We start from the raw sequence: 20,538 nt of genomic DNA, 5'->3' as shown, positions 1-20,538 counted from the left end.
AAAAAAAAAAAAAAAAAAAAAAAATGGACTCCTCCTTCAAATCAAATTTAAGAGGTATTTACGCAATATGAGGATGCACATTTTCCAAAGAGACAGGCAGAGTACAGTTCAATGGAAAAATAAATTAGACCAAATTGTCAAGTTCAGTTTTAGATTGTTACATGCATAAATCTAAAGAAATCACAGTCTAAACTCAACCCTGGAAAACTACATCATTAAAATAAAAATTATAGTGAGTCAAGTGAACCTTGCAATGCACTATTGATAATCCAAAGAGTAGGAGTGGAATTTTCTAAAAGTTAATTAAAACTCAGTTTTTTTACATGCTTCAATAATATTGTCCTATAAAACTGATGCTATTTTCAAGATTATCAAGTATTCTTCTCAAAATATTTTTATTTTTGCATGACTTTCTTAATCCAGAGCATCAATTTCTATGATGTCATCTATTAGTATAAATAAAAAGCTGACAGACTTTATATGTAAGACAAACTTCATATAATTTAATGGATTGAGCAGAGTACAACTCCTTTTCATCTCTAGGATAAACAAGTAGAAATGAAAAGGAGTTGGACTCTGTTCAGACCATTAGAACTAGAACTAGAGATAAAAGCAGGATAGCTTTTTTTTTTTTTTTTTTTTTTTGTTTGAGACGGAGTCTCTCTGTCACCCACCCAGGCTAGAGTGCAATGGTGCCATCTCGGCTCACTGCAACCTCCTGCTCTCAGATTCAAGCGATTCTCCCACCTCAGCCTCCCAAGTAGCGGGGATTACAGGCAGCCACCATCATGCCCGGCTAATTTTTGTATTTTTGTAGAGATGGGGTTTCACCATGTTGGCCAGGCTGGTCTTGAACTACTGACCTCAGGTGATCTGCCCATCTCAGCCTCCCAAAGTGCTGGGATTACAGACATGAGCCACTGCGCCCAGCCGAAATCAGGATAACTTTTATAGGACATTTATATAACTATAAAAGTTATTCTGCTTTCATCTCAAGTTCTAATCATTGTCCAAAAAGGACTATTATAATAGGGTTTACCCAAAACATTTTGACTATATGTCACGCTATGAACTCAGTCGATTGAGTCTATCAAAATCAGTTTGTTGAACTGAGACTTCATTCTTCTAGAAAGTGGAAGTAGCATGGAGTCTCACAGGAATTTCATATAAAGGAAGGGCTGAATTTACAGCAGAATGCATAAAGGATATATTCACATATTCTGCGTTTCTCCTCCTGGAGATTCTGTTTATGTACTTTTCATCATATTCAAAGGAAATTTACCTTCTAAAATTCATTTTTTAATTCCAAGTTGTTCTGGAAGTAATCATACACACACGTACACACAATTTAACTACATTAGATAAGCACAGTGAAGAGTGGCTAGTTTTTCTGACATAGAGATCATTATCATTCAGTATGTTTACAATTTTTTCTGCAATACTTTCACTGGTTAGCACAAACAATAATTTTAGAAATCGGCAGTCCATATTGCTCCAAATGCCCTTTAAGGGCATTTTTAAAATGGGAAGCTTTAAAAAAAAAAAAAGGGCCTCATCACATGTAAGAAAGTTTTCCATTTGGATATATTATAACATTCCCCTTGAGTAATGATAATGCTAAATTTTATACTACTTTTTTCTCATGAGTTGTTTTATTTAAATTGCAAAAGTAACTGCTTACCAACATTAGTGACTCTTATTTTGGAACACAATAAACGATAAACATCAAATCTTAATTTAGAACATTAAGTTGTTGCTTAAAAGGGCCAATTCTCAGTTATCTCATTTGCATAATGAGGGAGCTGGACTAAATAGCACCCAAGGTCCCTTAGAGCTCTAAAATTTAAAGACAGTGTAAAAGGCAACACCTGCACATGTAAATTCTGGGATTTTAATAGTTACAAAATTATGACCTTAGAAGGGGCACTAGAGATTCGTATAATCCCTTCATTATATAAATTAAGAAAAAGAGACACCGTGAGGTTAAAAGACCTATCCAAGTTCACAGAGCTAGTTAATTGCAGTAAACGGATTAGAGTTCTGTAATGCCTAAGGTGATTGCCTAAAACAAATTACCTACAATGGTCTGTGCTGAAAAGGTTCATGAATAGTGATTACAAAATGAATTACTGCAATAAAAATTCTTACTCAATGTTCAAATATTTTTATTGTATAATTAAATAGATACCCCAAAATAATATTTAAAATTACCAGATTTCTCAGAGCCTTTGAGGTCTATACAAATTGCAAGAGAAGAATTTTCTAAGAAAAAGATAAACTTTTAACGGCTAACTTCATATACACTATTCAGAAAAAGTTTGTTTAGATAGCATACATACATTTCCAATATATGATTGATTAAAAAAAGAAGTGCCAGATAAAGACCATGTACCTAGTGGAACTGGGAAAACAATTTCTAAGATTATTGATTAAGATAGAGAAAAAAATGGCTAAGTGAACACTGTTATCTCTATTCTATTCTCTATTGAGCATCTTCAGCTTTCAATAAAATGTAAATTTAAAAATCGCAGAAATCATGGTAAGACAGATGGTCTATAGTTATTCATTTTTAAATGAATTCCTTGATATATTCATTAGTTGTTGAATGTTCTGTTGATGAAAGCAATTATGAGAGATGCAAGTTATTGTACAATTTTAAAAGTGTCATGGAGATTAAAAATATGTTGCTACAAGACTCCTCATCCATTAAAATTTATAAATCATTTTAAAATAAGATGTTGATGTGTGGCTAACACTACTAAATATTCCAAGTCACTCAAATGCTACATGTTGAATGACTGATTATACTGACTTTCAAAGAACTACAAATAATAACAAATGGCAAATAGTCTGTGTTATAGGCAAAGGAAAGTGGGAAGTAAGATTTTTTGAAAAGCAGAAGAAAGAAGGTTGTCATAAAATGAATTGCCTCATGGCTCATAAATTATAGAAACACAAATGTTAAATGACCTTTATTATTTGGTGTAGGAAGCTTAATAAAATTTAGAAGTAAGAGAAGGTTTATTGTGAAGAGAAGGCCACCTATTCTGTCACTTTAGGTGATTATTCAAGCTTATTGACATTCCAGATCTTATGGCATTGGCATTCAATTGGCAGCTTGTGCCAATCTCTTAGTGCTTGTCACTTTCAAACAGAAAAGACAAGATAAGAGATTGCTTTACTTATAATGGCCTGCTTTTGAGTGATTAACCTCTATCTAATTCATATTAGATTTAAGATATTAAAGATACACTCATCTTAGAGACTGTCACCCAAATAAAATCCTGTAAATGTCTTCAAGTCTCCAACTTTAAAGATACACTTCTCATTTTAATTCATGACCTCTATAATTTTTTAAAGATTATCTCTAGCATAAAGCCTTTGTTGCCTTCACAGAGCCTATATACTCCAAATTAGCAGTCATTTTTTCAATTGGTCTACGTTGAGATGCCATCTCTTACATAGGGAAGTTGAATATGCTAGGATGGTATCATAAGATGTGTTTTATCCGTTTTTTTATTATTATATATTTATAAACTTTCATAAGCTTCAATAGAGAAAGATTTACTTTTCAAAAGCTTGTCTGTTCAAATGGTAAAATTAATATACATCACAGAGCGTCTGCTACCAGATCACTGTTTCTACCTGCCTAAGCACATGTATTATAAAAACTACTATCACTACCAAGTATACCTTATTCTCTCTAAAACTACGGCAGATGATTGAACTCTTGCGTGTAACCATTCTTTATAATCTATTTATATATAAATACTTTTCTAACACTATTTACATAACACATCAGGGACTAAAATAAACTGGTAATCATAGACAGCATCAATTATTACAATGATATTTCATTTGAAAAAGAATAAAGGTGATATTTTGATATTATTGTTACCTTAAAAATGTTAATAGATATTAAGGAAAATTTTAAATTTTCAATAGCAGCGTAAAGCTATATATTATTTTCTGTTGGCAAGGCAATGAAATAGAGCAGGCATTTGTCCTATATTTCCAGAACCCAGGGCCATGGAGTCCAGCTTCTTTCTCGAAATAGACATTAACTGGTATCATTGATAATGATAATGTCATTCCTTAGAAATATTGATTAATTTTTCAAAACGCATGACATTAAGATTGCTGAGCTGGTTTAAATTATTTTACTCTCCGCTCTCTACCATGGACTGACACTGTTATATAGGCTAATGAGCACAGTTTTAAGAAATAATCTTACAAATACATAGCCTGCAGAGTCAGAATTGGCCTTGCTACGTAATTAACCTTTAAAGGGAGCATAACTTCTTTTTCTTAAGTGGAATATATTTCCTATTTGTTTTATGTAAAAATATTAACAAAATTATGCCATTCACTTTTCTATTCGTTGTAATACATGAATTGATATGTGACTTTCATCAAAAATGCATTTTAAATAAATGTTAGAAAGCCTATGGAGTCAAATTTTCCTGAGCATATAGCAGCAAACAAAAACACTTAATTAACAGTTATATGGGTAACATTCGCTGAAATGTGGATTCAGATGATTTTCAGCCACATCAGAAGTGTTACTCTCCTCTTAAATATACTAACCAATACTATTCCTTTTTTCTATAATTGAATCATATTTTCTTCTTGAATCTTTTAGATAATTAATTAGATCACTGCTTTCCCCAAGGTACTAGTATATCAATATTTTCCAGGAAAAAATATTTCCATGGCTTTATTTTGCTTTTAGACAACTGACTCCTAATGTTTTTATTTACGAAAGACTGAGTTTTAACGACCCATTACTAGCTTATTCTTTAAAAGTTTCACAGTTTTTGGTTTTGATTTTTTAATTTTATCAGTAGTCTACCTTTAGAATTAGATATTCAAATAATGAGATGTTCAAACACTTACTAGTAATTACCCTAGTGTTAGTCGTGTCAATACTCTTAGCAGATCAGGAGAAAATCTGGCATTTCTCTGAGTAGAAATTCATTCTAGTCAATCAAATTGGTCTCCCACTTTTTATACCAATTTATTAGATTACTGGGAGAAGATCAATCAAAGTGCTTTGCCAGGGCAAGATTAATTACTTCCTTGTTGTGAATTAATTAGTAGTGTATTTGAGTGCTAAGCAAACCTGATCTACTGAAATAAAAATGAATGTCAAACAGATGTGCTAACCTGAGATAAACTCTAGCAGACATCATTTTAACAAAAACATATATTTGTCTTTATTTTAAATATATAATTTTTTATCTCTAGATGTTCTTGAAACTCTATGTTTTCTTCTTTTGTATCACAGAAATGACTATGGTATGAAAAAAAGAGGAAAAGCATTAACTTTTTTGGGGGAAGATGAAGAAATTTCACTCAAGTATTTTGTTACTTTAAGATTCAATGCTAGACACTAAACTGGCTATCACATTTTCAGATAGAGTGACTTCATGTGTGAAATGACCACATACAATGAAGAGGTTTTAAAAAATACAGATGACATAACTTGTTCAGTTGAAGAAAATTAAAATACTGATATTATCTAAATCATTCTCTTCTTCATTGTAGGTGGATTTTCTCTGTAATTGAACTGATTTATGGCAAGAAAGCCGAAGACTGATTTGGGCCTCTTTAGCAATACTCTATTTCACCATTTCTCTTCCAAAGAAGTATGGCTATTTTATCTCTTCCAGTGAAGTTGGAAAATTATAATATGCCAGCAGATCAGTAGAAATATAAAAATATTAGTAGTTACCCTTTTAGATCCAACTTACCTATAGTGAAAGAGCAGCAATGCATTCTCTATTTGAGGACAAAACATAAAAACCCTGGCTTCATATACATAGACTGGTAAAAAATATCAGAAGTTTAATGTGATACACATTTGCTAATATTTCTATATGTCTCAGAACTCAGTTTGAATTATAAAAACAGAAAAAAAATTAGAAAAGAAATTGGAAAGCATTTTAAAATCATATGCTCAAAAATCATATTTTACCTGAGACTACTTAAAAAATAAATAGATAAGAACATAAGGCCATACATAGTTTAATGTGTTTACAGTAGTCCCAAGAGGATCTCACCATCCTCAAATCTCTGAGTTAACACTACACATGGATATATAAAACCCTCAAAAGTAGACTCACAACTTGTTTGTTACCAAGGCCACATGTGTCTCCATGAATGTGTCTCAAGAAAATCCTTTGCAAATGCAGACATTATCTGTTCCAGTATCCACAGTAACCCAGCAGCAATCAGTGCTGTTTTTGAATTGGGTTTCTGTTTTGTTTTTGTTTTGTTTTTGCTTTTTAACATATTAACTAGCTTCAAAGAGCAGGGTTCATTGAAAATAATCTGATGAGGCTATGGTAGGAGGAGAGGTCTGGAATATAGGTTGTCATCCAAGGAAGACAGAATTGTATGGAATGGCATTAAGTGACCCTTAGTCCATTGGCCACAGTAAAGAGATTGCAATTATAAACTACAATGAGATGGAATGAGACAGGATATTTTATTGAATTTGTCTCCTCAAAAAGTAATAATTGGCTTGAGTTTGTTTTCTTTATTTTAAAAAGGAAAGTTAATAGTCTTGGCAAAAGACTTAAGAGAATGAATTGTGAGATTTCTTCATCTAAACAGCAGATTTTTATCCACCAGGGAACTATATTTTTAAAGCAGTATTAATAAATCCCTCTAGCAAATTTTACAGAATACCCTTACTCATAAATGTCATATTTATTTCTGTTTTGTGAATTTACAAAGGATTTGCAGAACTGTGTGCTATTTTTGGCAATTCTCTAGCAAGAAAGAAAGCAGATTGAAGATGTAATAAGTTTCAAAATATGAAATGGGAACTGTGAAAATTAATTCCATTGCTTAAGGACAGCATTTATTTCCTCTAACACTTTGCATTCCTATTTGTGGTGCTATTGACTAACACTGCACAGTTTATTGGCATCTGCTCCATATCACAAAACCCATTATTGGGTACTATTTCAGAGCTATAGCTTTGCTTTTTGAAGAATCAGAATACCTTATCATCAGTAATAGCCTAAAGAGATTACTTTGCTATGGCCAATTCTAAACCAGCTATGTTTTTTCTTTTTAATTAAAACAAAACACACACACACACACGCACATACACTATGTTAAACATTTCACTACTGTGACACATTAGGACAATGGAACTTCATTTCAAGTAAATTATTGCGCTTCTTGCCCTTTTAGTAAGGTCTCTGACTGTCCCAAAACAAAACACCTAACCAAAATTTTCTTGGAACATGATTTAGGGGGAGGTTTCATGTTTAGTAGGAGAGCAGTTTGTTAGTATTATTCATAGTAAAAAATAACATTTAAACATTCACTCAACAATATTGTTAGACTTGTAGAAAATAGACATTCATTTTTAATTATATCTACCCTTTGCATATGTTTATTAAAATAATAAGCAGCAAAATATATAATTTACTTTACTATTATCATTGCCCACAGACATCTCAATTTTAAAATACAATCAATTTAGCAACTAAAGTTTCCAATGCAAAATTTGTGAGTCCTTCACCCTGTAATGATGAATAAGATACTTAATGTTCAAGATAATGGTGTCAATATAATTAGAAGAGATAAATGTTTAGCTCCTGATAGAAAACATCCTTTTTTTTAAAAAAAAAAGAAAAAAAAGCCGCTAGCTATGTCAGCTAATACATCGATGTTAGCACTTATATCATTAACTATAAACAAGATCAGCTTCTGTTAAGAACTATGTGTTTGAATACTTTTTAAAACAACTACTTATTTCTAGATATAATTGAGATTAAAAAGCTATATTTAATGTTAAATGTTTTATTATTTCTAATGCATACCAATTCTCCTATTATTATCAACAGTATTCCATTTGAGTCTCATTCAGTTGGAATTTCATTTCAGGGTGAGATGTGCACTGTGGATGCTTACTCTGAGTTTACTCTTTAATTGTTGCTACGCAATCCTCTATGAAAGAGGCTTAGTAACACATGTCGTGCAAAGGAATCAACTCTTTATAGTATATAAGAATGATACTTATTCCATTTCTATATTCTTTTTTTTTTTTTTTTTGAGACGGAGTCTCGCGCTGTCGCCCAGGCTGGAGTGCAGTGGCCAGATCTCAGCTCACTGCAAGCTCCGCCTCCCGGGTTCACGCCATTCTCCGGCCTCAGCCTCCCGAGTAGCTGGGACTACAGGCGCTGCCACCTCGCCCGGCTATTTTTTGTATTTCTTAGTAGAGACGGGGTTTCACCGTGTTAGCCAGGATGGTCTCGATCTCCTGACCTCGTGATCCGCCCATCTCGGCCTCCCAAAGTGCTGGGATTACTCTATATTCTTATTTAACAGGCAACGATAGACCTACAACTAAAACAATAATTTATGGAGTAAAAAACATCAGTAGCACCCTTGTTTAATGTATATTTGTTACGTATGATCATATTCTTATTAGAGATTGGCTCTTAGTTCATTACACAAGTAAATATAATCACAACTATGTATTTCCACCAGGAGTCATTATGCTGTGCTATACAAAGTAAATTAAAGATAGTTTAGTGATACAAGGTATAGGGGATTTTTTTATCTTCAGAACAAGTATTGATCATTTATTCCAAGTATAAAATTGAAAGTATAAAATTGAAAACATCTACTATCCAGTAGATGTTTAGGACTGTCTGAACTTGCTGACTCAAAAGTCTCTAATATTTTTATACTAAAATACCTATAATATATAGCATCTAAATTTGTAGAGAGAAAAAGTTGATGTTATGTTGTCATTGGTTTCATATGTTTAGCCTTAGATTATATCATAATGTGTAACCAATCCATTTCCCTATTTTTTGAAGTTTCAAAAATAGAGGATTAAAATACAATGATAGGGAAGCTATTTTGTTCTAAAGGCCAGAAGCTTTACTTGAATTATACATCCCTGCCATCCACAATGCTCAAAATAATCTTTCAAAATGTCTGGTTTATATTACCTTATTTATGTTTTTGCCAGGTATTTGGCCCATTTTTTTCATATTGGTTTATGGCTATGACTTTTCTCTCACATATATTGTATACCTTTTTGTACCTATATACTTTTATGTATATAACATAAATGGAGCAAATTGTAGCTTCTTGCAGTTTCAAGAATCTTCTGAGAAATATATATCTTATCAAATTTTGTATTTCCTGAAATTATAAATCAGCGAGGTTGTTCACTACACGTTCGAGATGATACATTTAATGAAGTTTTATTTAATATCAACTCTATGATCCCTTTAAAGAGTTCAACATCTTTGGAATTTGTAAAATGCAGATTTTGTGCCTTCTGTCTGAAGACCAAATGTGAATACCTTTCTAAACAGTAACATGGCACAGGTGTGTGATTTCAGTATATTACTGAAAACCTCAGATGTACTCTCCTACACTGGAGTCAGGATCTCTTATTTCCTCAGAAAGAAAATAACTGTCAATGGTTTTTCTCTCTACTAAAAATAAAAATAAAATCTAGAAAATAATTTTTATATATCAGAAAAAATTTACACCTTCAAAAATAAATGAATAAAATAAAATAAATTGGCTGTTTATATACAAATAAATCTACAGGTGTACATAAAGGGAAATTCTATCTATGCCTTAACAAAGTCACTATAATAAATTTCATTCACAGTAGTTATGATCATACATTTAAAATATTATCAACTGCTGCATACATGCCATCCATCTAATTCTGTATGTTTACCTTTCAAAAATGTGTCACTATGCACAATAACATAATGAATTAGCCCATGTTATTATGACTATGATAGCTTGACTTGCAAACACAGTAAACCCGTTTATATTGAGGAACCAGAGAGGCATCACTTACTACATTCAGGATCGGAGTTGCCATCCCCTTCAGTGCGATTGCTGGGTGTGACATGATCAAAGTACTCCTCCTGAGGATAGCCAAGGGGCAGGCCATGGGATGCGCTGGTAAGGCTGCCTGCATCCTGGTCCCCCAGTCCACCATCACTGCCGCTTTCCTGAGAGTCTTCTGGCAGGTGAAATGTGACACGCCGCTGGGACTGAAAGGGAGAATGAAAATGACAGGGTTTCAGATACGATCTGAATAATTGGTTAATGCCTGTAATTTAGAAAATGCATTATTTTGGCTATCTAGTGAAGGCGCATTAACATTATCTTGAGTTGCGAACAATTTCAGGCTTTTGTGAATAAGCATTTCTGTGTTCAAACCTTCACCTGAAGGCAGTGTTGCTCCCATTATATTTCGAAACAAGGCATAGCTAGATGCAGAATGAAAGTCAACTTGCTCTAAAGCAAGAGACAGTCAACTTTTTAGCATATTTGAGCAAACCGGAAATTCTAATCATCATTTCAACATGTATTTATTTAAGTATTATTTGGCAATAACTTATTTTTTGAATAATAAGTGTGGATAAACATAACCATACTTTTTTGCTGTATCTGTAAGTTGCTAGTGGGCTGAAACTGTAAATAATAACACAAATTTATTCAATCATGTAGGCTTAGAAAACTAAAAGTACATCATCTTTTAGAAGAATCTTAGGGACAAAATTTTGAATTGGAATGTATTTATATTGATTTCACTTTCTAAGAAAAAAAATAATTATATAATATGGATAACAGTTAATGGTAATTATAAAAACAAACTATAGTTATCATCATAAATGGTATTCCTAGCAGAATATAAAAATATATATACAAGTAAAAATATAAAGAGGAGGCATTTGGTTTTTGAAAGAAGTTTGTAACATCTTCACCAGATCTTGTAGCAGTATTTTTGTTTGCAGCATTTCTATGCTATATGTAGTAGTCTCTAAAAATAGGCTTCCCAGTGGACATCACCTCTTGATATTCAGACTTTCATGTAGCCTGAGACCACATTGAATCTGCACAGACTCTGTAATCAAACCTTGTACCTTCTGCTTTGCACCCTTGGAAAACCCACCACGGAAAATAACGGCTGCATTGAAAGTAGTTTGAGTACCGGGATCATGCCATACTGTGGGGAAGGTCAAGCTAACTGCAGAGAAAGACTGTATAAAAAGAGATTACAATGCCTAGAGAGGCCCAGCTGTTCCAGCCACTCAAGTTCAGGCACCAGCTATGTACATGAAGAACCCATTATGAACATTCTAGCTGGTGGCCTTATTGGAGTCATCCTAACCATCTTCAGACATTTGAGCACCCCCTACTTAGGGCAGCAGTCACTATGGAGCAGAAACAGCTATATCTGCTGTACACTACCTAAATTCCTGACCTAAAAATTAAGAAGGACTATTGATTTTTATGTCCCTGAAGATTACTGATGGTTTGCTATGTAACAATAGATCAACCAAAGCACTAAACTACTGACAGCATGAAAGCTTCAAATTAGGTATAATTTATTTAAGAGATTTACATACATCAAAGATCACAATAATTTAGGTCCTAGGCATTTTCATAACAGAATGCATATGTTTTCACAAATTCAGGTCTAACAGTCAGCCATTTCTTTAGATGGAGCTATGAAAAGATTTGAATATCATACTTCAAACTTATTGGAAGATATATGAAAATATAATAGATGCATATATTTAAGTAGCTCACTTGAATCTTCTTTAATTTTTAGCCATTACTTTTTACATTAAAGTCTTAATAAAATATGAGAAAATGACTAATGCATGTAATATGTCATATAATATATCTCATGGAATATGCTTATGATCATAAAATTACTCCTTCTAATGAGAAATAGTCTGCTGATTTTCTACATGTAAGTGTAACAGCCAGACATAATTCTTTTGGGCCTCTCAGAGGGAGTCGCGGGTGGTGTTGGTTAAGGTAACTCTTAGCAGAATTAGTACGAGCAGAAAATAAATGGAATAAAAGAAAAGTTTGCTGGAACTGAGTAATATTGAGGAGTTCAGAAGGCAGAGGTTTTTGTTGTTGTTGGTTTTGTTTTGTTTTGTTTTGTTTTTTTGAGACAGGGTCTCATTCTGTCATCCAGGTTGGAATGTAATCTTGGCTCACTGCAACCTCCACCTCCCAGGCTCAAGCGACCCTCCCATCTCAGCCTCCCAAGTAACTGGAACCACAGGTGCGAACCACCATGCCAAGCTAATTTTTTGTATTTTTGGTAGAGATGGGGTTTCTCCATGTTGCCCAGGCTGGTCTCGACCCTTGAGCTCAATCAATCCACCCACCTAGACCTCCAAAAGTGCTAGGATTACAAGCGTGAGCCACCTCACCCAGCCTTGGTTTTAGTTTATTGGGGGATGAGTGTTAGGTTGTGTGGAAGCTGTGAGGAGTGAGATTGGCTGTATTATCTGATTAAACCACATTGTACCTTCTAAGATTTAAAGCATTTATCAGGTAAATAATGCAATTGAAATATGTTTTTGTGTGCTTTTTCCTGGTCAATATCCCTTTTTCTGTTTGTCTTTGTATCTAGAACCCACAGTGTAAAGAGGAAAATAAAAGCTTCAGGTCGTCTTCTGATCACCTCTATACAGACATAATCCAAATGTTACCCTGAATTACAGGACATTAAAATACATGGATTACCTAGCCTGTCAGTCATCTATTATTTATTAGTACTAAAGATATTTAGTATGGAGCTACTGAAATAATCATCAATGCTATATTCTTCAAAAGCAAAGTTTCATAAAAGTTTACAAAAAGTTTAGCTGCTTCAACTCTAAAGCCTCAGAGTACTAAATAAGCCCTTGTGAAATCGCCTTTGTAAAATTATGACTGAGACAGTGAAAGGTATCTAACCTAGCCAACTCCATCTTGCTTCTAACCTCCAAGCTGTCCTTGTCCATTCCTGGGAATAGGCTGAACTAACTTTGAGAGAAACTTAGTTTATAGTTTAAAACAAATACACTAACAGCCCTTTCTCAAAGCCGACCTCCTTCTTTCCTGGGGACTAGATTGCCTTTGTAAGATTAACATTAGCCACAAGATTAGAAATTATGGTTTAGGAGTCATGCAGCTGGAGGCTACAAGATTCTGACCCTCCCTAAACTGCTCCTAGGATCAGTGCTTGAGATATTTTGCAGATCTTGCACTTGATGGAGCAGCTGGCACCACCTAGATCGATAAACTGGCTCATCTGATCTTGTGGCCCCACCCAGGAACTGACTCAGCCCAAGAAGACAGCTTTGAATCTCTATGATTTTGCACCTGACCAATCAGCACTCCTGGATCACTGGCTTCCCCACCCACCAAGTTGTCCTTAAAAACTCTGCTCCCCAAATGCTCAGGGAGACTTATTTGAGTAATAATAAAACTCTGGACTCCCACACAGCCAACTCTGTGTGAATTACTCCTTCTCTATTGCAATACCCCATCTTGATAAATCGGCTCTGTCTAGGCAGCAGGCAAGGTGAACCCACTGGGTGGTGACATTTGCATTCTTGTAAATAAACTAAAACATTGTCAATAGCTTGTTGGATCTACGTAGAAGTTCATTATATATATATAAAATACAATATTTAAAGAAACTATCATCAGAGTGAACAGGCAACCTACAGAATGGGAGAAAATATTTGCAATCTATCCATCTGACAAAGGGCTAATAGCCAGAGTCTACAAAGAACTTAAACAAATTTACAAAAAACAAAACAAAACAAAAAAAAACCTCATCAAAAAGTGGAAGAGGGATATGAACAGACATTTCTCAAAAGAAGACATTTATGCGTCCAACAAACATGAAAAGAAGCTCATCATCAATGGTCATTAGAGAAATGCAAATAAAAATCACAGTGAGGTACCATCTCACACCAGTTAGAATGGTGATCTTTAAAAAGTCAGGAAACAACAGATACTGGAGAGGATGTGGAGAAATAGGAACACTTTTACACTGTTGGTGGGAGTGTAAATTAGTTCAATCATTGTGGAAGACAGTGTGGCAATTCCTCAAGGATCTAGAACCAGAAATACCATTTGATCCACCAATCCCTTTACTGGGTATATAACCAAAGGATTATAAATCATTCTACTATAAAGACACATGCACACATGTTTATTGCAGTACTGTTCACAATAGCAAAAACTTGGAGCCAACCCAAATGCCCATCAGTGATAGACTGGATGAAGAAAATGTGGCACATATGCAACATGGAATACTATGCAACCATAAAAAAGGATGAGTTCATGTCCTTTGCAAGGACATGGATGAAGCTGGAAACCATCATTCTTAGCAAACTAACACAGAAACAGAAAACCAAACACCGCATGTTCTCACTCTTAATTGGGAGTTGAACAATGACAAAACATGGACACAGGGAGGGGAACATCACACACTGGGGCCTGTTGGAGGGTAGGGAGATAGGGTAGGGATAGCATTAGGAGAAATACCTAATGTAGATGACAGGTTGACGGATGCAGCAAACCACCATGGCATGTGTACACAAATGTAAAAAACCTGAATATTCTGCACATGCATCCCAGAAATTAAAGTATAATTTTTAAAAAATCACAACATTTAACTACAGTTTTAAGAAAAATAAACTAATCATCCTCTAGGACCCCTCTTATAACCACTAAATTGAAGGGTCAGCAAACTTTTTCTGTAAAGAATTAGATAGTAAATATTTTAGGCTTTGTGGACAATATGATACAGTCTCTGTCTCAATAACTTAACCCTAATTTTGTAGTGTAAAAACAGTCATAGACAATATGAAACTGAATGGACCTGCCTGTGTTCCAATAAAACTGTACATACAAATATTAAAATTTAAAATTTAGATACTTTTATGTATTCTTAACTATAATGTTTTGCTTGAAATTCTTCATCATTTGGCTCTAAAAGCCATGGTTTGCAGACCTCTGATCTGGAAGGCTAATTTCGTCAATATGGAAAAGCTGGTTAAAGATAATTATTGTACAGTATAAAAGGGCTACTACGTTAATATTCATGTTATAATTTGTTCATGACAAATTTCTGTCTGTAGCCCTGCAGAGAAGCTGTGACACAGAAATGAAAACAAATCTACTGACTGGAATAGTGACTTTATGGGATGGAAATAAATCTTGGTGTTTTCATGAATAAATATTTGCCCTGAATAGCTAGTTATTTCCTGCCAGTAGCAGAGAGAAATAACACAGGATGCCTCTCCCTAAAATCTACACACCTCATTTTTAGCTCAAATGAATCAGAATTCCAGAACACAATACCCAGACATTATATTGGTGTCACTCACATAAATCATTTACAGACTAAATACCAAATCCCTAACATTCTTGTGCCCATTAAACCTCATGAAGGCATCATTTCATACTAATTATCAGGTAAATGTTTTTACATTTCATAACATGATGCAAGTGGCATTTGGGACAGGTTAATCTGGCACCAAAGAAGCTGCATCCAGATAGGCGACCCAGTGATTCTAATTATAGAATACTTGAGTATCATGTTAGAGAAGGCTTATTAGAATTACCTATTATACAACCTTGCACACGCCATGAGTTCAAATCTAATACACTCTAACCCAATCTTCCTTTAGATTCACTGTCATCACCAGTAACTCTGATTAGAAAGAGTAATCATATGTAGGGTCTCATTACTTTCTAAGGATTACCATATGCACGTTTGTTTTTGATTTATGTATAAAACATTTTGAATTTCAAACTATTAAGAATACTTGAAGATTCCAAGTCCCCACATTTTATAATAGTAAACAACTTCATTCTGGATGTCAGAGGATTTCTGCTTTTTTTTTCCATAGGTACTATCTCTTAGCCAAATGATTTATAATTACTAAATATATCGTAAAGTAAAATGTGCAAAGAGCTGTTTAGAAACTAAAGATTTTCATATGCATTATATGGCCAGCATACATATCCCATGTGAAGATCATAATTCCCAGTGTAAAAACTCACAGATGACATATCAGGCCTTTTTATTTTGTAGCAGGCCTTTACTGCTTGGCCCTGAAATTTGCAGTCATAAAACTTTCTACTTTACCAATTCAAGTCATTTTGCAGGATGGATCAGTTGACCTGTTGGCCTAATTGCGTTTTCACTGCTTCTTCTCTTCTCTTCTCTTCTCTTCTCTTCTCTTCTCTTCTCTTCTCTTCTCTTCTTTTTTTTTTTTCCTTCTTCGAGATGGACTCTCGCTCTGTCGCCCAGGCTGGAGTACAGTGGTGCAATCTCAGCCTACTGCAAGCTCTGCCTCCCGGGTTCATGCCATTCTCCTGCCTCAGTCTCCCGAGTAGTTGGGACTACAGGCGCCCGCAACCAAGCCCGGCTAATTTTTGTACTTTTAGTAGAGACGGGGTTTCACCCTATTGGCCAGGCTGGTCTTGAACTCCTGACCTTGTGATCTGCCCGCCTCAGCTTCCCAAAGTGCTGGGATTACAGGCGTGAGCCACTGCTCTCGGCCTCACTGCTCCATTTCATAAATTGTGAATAGTCTCATTTCTCATGTTTCTGGGGTTTTTACCCTTCATGGCTATTTTTTTTAAGTACCATAACACATCACTAGCATGTGTTGGAGGCTTTTTATGAAGTTACATTGTAGCTTCATAAAATACATTGAGTCAGTTGATCTCCTAGCTCTGACTATTCTGCCATTACATTTTTCATGGTATATGTTTTGTGGGGCGGGGGAGGGGAGGGGCAGAGCCAGACATATGTTTTGCTGATTAGAAGACTACATGGCATTATAAGCAGGCAACTTTCCTTCTTTCCTTGAATCATAACTCATTTCAGCTCAATCAGAATGGAAATAATCTATTTGTAGATATGCAAGATGATGCTTCTTCTTTCGGGAATGTTATTGCTTATAAATTGTTAAATTGCCTATTACCACAGTTGTGTGAACTTTGAAAATGAAATAGCAATATTGTGAATGTTTGAGAAACTACAGTTCTTTGACTAACATTTAAAATATGACAGAATTGAAACTTAACATGCTTTGAAACTGGCATGTGTCAAAAAAGCCATTAAGTAATACTAAAACCAAATATTAAAACTAAAATAGACAATGGTTTCAATGAAAAGCCTAATTATCAGTCAAAAAAAGAATAGTAGAAATATCTACATTGTTTTTGGTACTAACCACATCCATATTTAGTGACTTACATTTAAACTTATGAATTACCAAAGCACCTTGACTATCCAATAGTTATCTGATAGCCTCAGCTATCCTAAAAGAACCTCATATCAGGAAGTAAGTGGGGAAATAAAGGCATGTAAATCCTTGAAGTATTTATCACAAAGTTTGTTTTCAGAATCATATCTACCATACTCTGCTTTTATTTTTAACTTTAACAACCTTGGATATCTGCTTCTCCAGCTCACAGTGTGTATTAGGAGGGTTGGTAGCTGCTAGAAAAGAAAACATTGACAGAAGGAGAAATTCCCACCAATTTTCTTTAGCTCTGCCTTTAGCTACAGAAAATATGTGTGATCTTTCTTCTGTATGACAAGCCCTCCTGTGTTTGAAGATAGTTAAGACTCATGTATAAGTCTTCCTATTCCAGGCTATAATTCCCATCCTAATTTGTTATGGTTTTCAGAGCTTTTACTATCCTGTCAACCCTTTTCTTTTTTGTCCCTGTAGTCTACTAGCATAATTAACAAGATCAAACCTATACTATTTACTCCATTGTCAGTGATGAAATAGGCGTGGGAGATAATGGAATCATGGATCTCATATGATCCAAATAATCATTTTATTTTTAAGAATATTAGTCAATAGTTAAGTTTTTCTAGTTGTTATTTGAAAATATGTTTCCATAAAATAAGCCACAAGTTTGGTTTGAACACTGCTTTGTCTCTGGTGTCACTCCTTTGTATTTGCAAAATAGTTCTCCCTTTGCTGTAGTTGCACAATATGTCTGTTTAATCGATACATTTTAAACAAACCAAATGTCATTCAAGCAACAGATGGTTTCTGACTTGGATTAGATGTTAGAATAATTTTGTAGCACACAACGAAAGAGGAAAAACCTGGCATTGTCATTAATTACATAAACACTTGGATCAAAATATTTCTTGCTTAATGTTAGCAAAAAATGCAACAAAAAGCTGTGATGGTGAATAAATATCAGTTTTTAAATAATAATTACTAGAATATATTCCTAATAAAATTGGAGAATGCACACATCGGCTAGTATGCCAGCAATTTCTTTAGTGTGTTGAGTTTATGGATAGTAGTAGCATGTTTGTTTTAGACCCATTCTTGTGTATATGAAACATGTTTATTTCATCTTTTTACCTGGTATTCATTAGCACATGAAAAACGATTGCTACTTATGTAATATGTGTCACTTCCTGGAAATTAATATGAGATGAATAGACCAATGTTTCCTTTGAACTTTTCTTACATTTAAAAAAAACCTGAAGTTCTATAATCATCATAGATAATCAAATAATAAATTAAAATAGTTGCATCTTCCAGTAATAATATTCACCAGTGTGGAAGATAGTAGCAAGCAACGTTGTGGTAAATATAGTTGTGGGTGGAGTCGTGGGGAGGAATTGTAATCAACTAATATCTGTAGTGTTGCTGTAGTCTTTTACTTGTGGATCACTCTACAGAGGTGTATTTCTTCTAAAAGCAGACTCTCCTCTACTTATTTTCCATACAAACAAAAATATCGCTACATACTGTCTACCACACCCACATACTCCACACGCACATACACACATACACACACACAGTATTAAAAATAACCTCAAAGTGACTGACAAGTTAAAGAATTTTTTTTTAAAAGATCATTATGCTATAGTCCCAGGAGTAAGCACTGTCCTTTTCATTTTTCTTAAAAAGGTATATACATATACTTTTTAATTATTTCCAAATTGAGGATGGGAATAGACACTACTAGAAAGATATAGTCTCCAACTCTAAAACCCATAAATCAATCTTATATATTTACCTCCAATATATTATTTGGACTTTTTGTAACACTACTTTTGTTGCCTTTCATAACATTTGGGAATTAGATAAGGGCATGCAAATTTGGATAAAATCGATAGCTAGCTACTGCAACCAGTAGCTATCAAGTGGTTTTCAAAACATCAGCTACGTAGAAATCACCTAATTTGTTAATCATGCAAATGTCACAAGATCCTTGGGGTGTTGCTTCACCAGACAGAAACCTCTGTGGCCGATGGTGCCTTTGCTTGAGTTTTGCTAGGGCCCACTGGGCTTATTCCACCCACTCAGCTTGGCATGCTGCACTTGGGTCTCGCTACCAGCCCAGATCCCATGCCTGCCAAGAGCAAGTCAGATGCAGGGAGGAGAGGGGTGTGTGAGTGAGCAAGCACAGGTTCCGGCCACTGTGCATAACCAGGTATGCTGGCTGTGATGAAGTGGGCAGCTGCAGGTGCCAGCATGGGCGCTGGATCCCTGCAAGGCTGCAGCTGAACCAAGTGTACTGCAAGTGAATTGGGCACCAGGGAACATGGTGGTGCCTGGAAGCTTGGAGATGCCAGGAACCACAGAGCCTCAAAGAGGGTGTCACAGTCCTGGCTCAGGGAGCTGCTAGGTCCAGGCTCCCTGAGGGGCACAGCTCTTCTCTTCTTCTCTCTTTTCTCCTTCTCGTCACCCCCAACGTGGCAAGTTGGGGTGGGAGGGTGGTGTTTGAGTCCTGTTTGTGTTACAGCTCTTTCAGTCCTGCCATTTGGTGGGTCCTGAGTCCCGTGTCCAGGAAGAATGAGGTATACAGACAACTGGGGAGTGAGCAAGGTGAAGAGATGCTTTGTTGAGTGACAGTGCAGCTCTCAGAAGACCCGGAGTGGGTAGCTCCTATCAGCAGTTAGGTCATCCTGTTGTTTGCTCAATTCTGACTGAGTCCTGGGGTTTTTACGGGCTTGAGACAGGAGAAAGTTCATGTTGATTGGTCGATGGGCAGCCATGGGCAGGCCAGAAAAAGCACATATTCTCACTTTGGTCTGAGGAACTGGCCAACAGGCCCCCAGGCTTCAGGCTTTCTTTGACAGAAAAGTGGGACTTCACCAGGGACCTGCCCCTTTCTGAGCAGAAGCCTGTATGCCTCCTGATGCTATCAATCATGTCAACCCTGGTGCCCACTATCAATCATGTCATCCATGGCACCCAGGCCGTTCATGCCAAAGGGCATCTTCAGGCCCATGCCCAGCTGACCTCAGCACCCCCTCTGCTTCCCTCCCTTGTTTGTGGGTGGCCAAAGTCTGGAGGGGGCTGAGGCAGCCATGGGCATGTCAGCACCACCAAATGCTCACACACATTCCACCAGGTTGCCACAGTGCCTAGGCTTGACCTCCACTTTGCTCCAAAATTGGAGTGGGCAGCTGGAGAGCTGAGAGGCCAAGCAGCAGAAGCAGGCACTTTAAAGCCTGCTGGGGCAGGAGGGCTTCCCAGGTTCCCAAGAGCACAGGATGCTGGGAGCAGCAATCCTAGCTGGACCCCTGAAACTGCACCTCGGAGGGCGAGGCTCTCACTCCTCTAACTCAGAAGGGGGCGGGGCTCCCACCTGCTCCTGGTTCCCACAGGCTCCATGGAGCATGCAACCCTGGTCACACCTCCCCCACTGCAGCTGGTGTCATGA

General features: G+C 35.7%; 1 protein-coding gene across 1 annotated transcript in view; it reads right to left on the bottom strand.

Moving 5' to 3' along the window:
• PCDH11X (protocadherin 11 X-linked) overlaps positions 1-20,538 on the bottom strand; it is an 812,402-nt gene that overhangs the window by 216,241 nt on the left and 575,623 nt on the right. The window contains exon 8 of the mRNA XM_011995097.1: positions 9,857-10,055. Within this exon, the coding sequence (XP_011850487.1) occupies positions 9,857-10,055 (199 nt within the window). The remainder of the gene's footprint in view (positions 1-9,856; positions 10,056-20,538) is intronic.

Source organism: Mandrillus leucophaeus, unplaced genomic scaffold (genome assembly GCF_000951045.1).
Source record: "Mandrillus leucophaeus isolate KB7577 unplaced genomic scaffold, Mleu.le_1.0 Scaffold470, whole genome shotgun sequence".
Classification (NCBI taxonomy): Eukaryota; Metazoa; Chordata; class Mammalia; order Primates; family Cercopithecidae; genus Mandrillus; species Mandrillus leucophaeus.
This window is presented reverse-complemented; position numbering and strand designations above follow the sequence as displayed.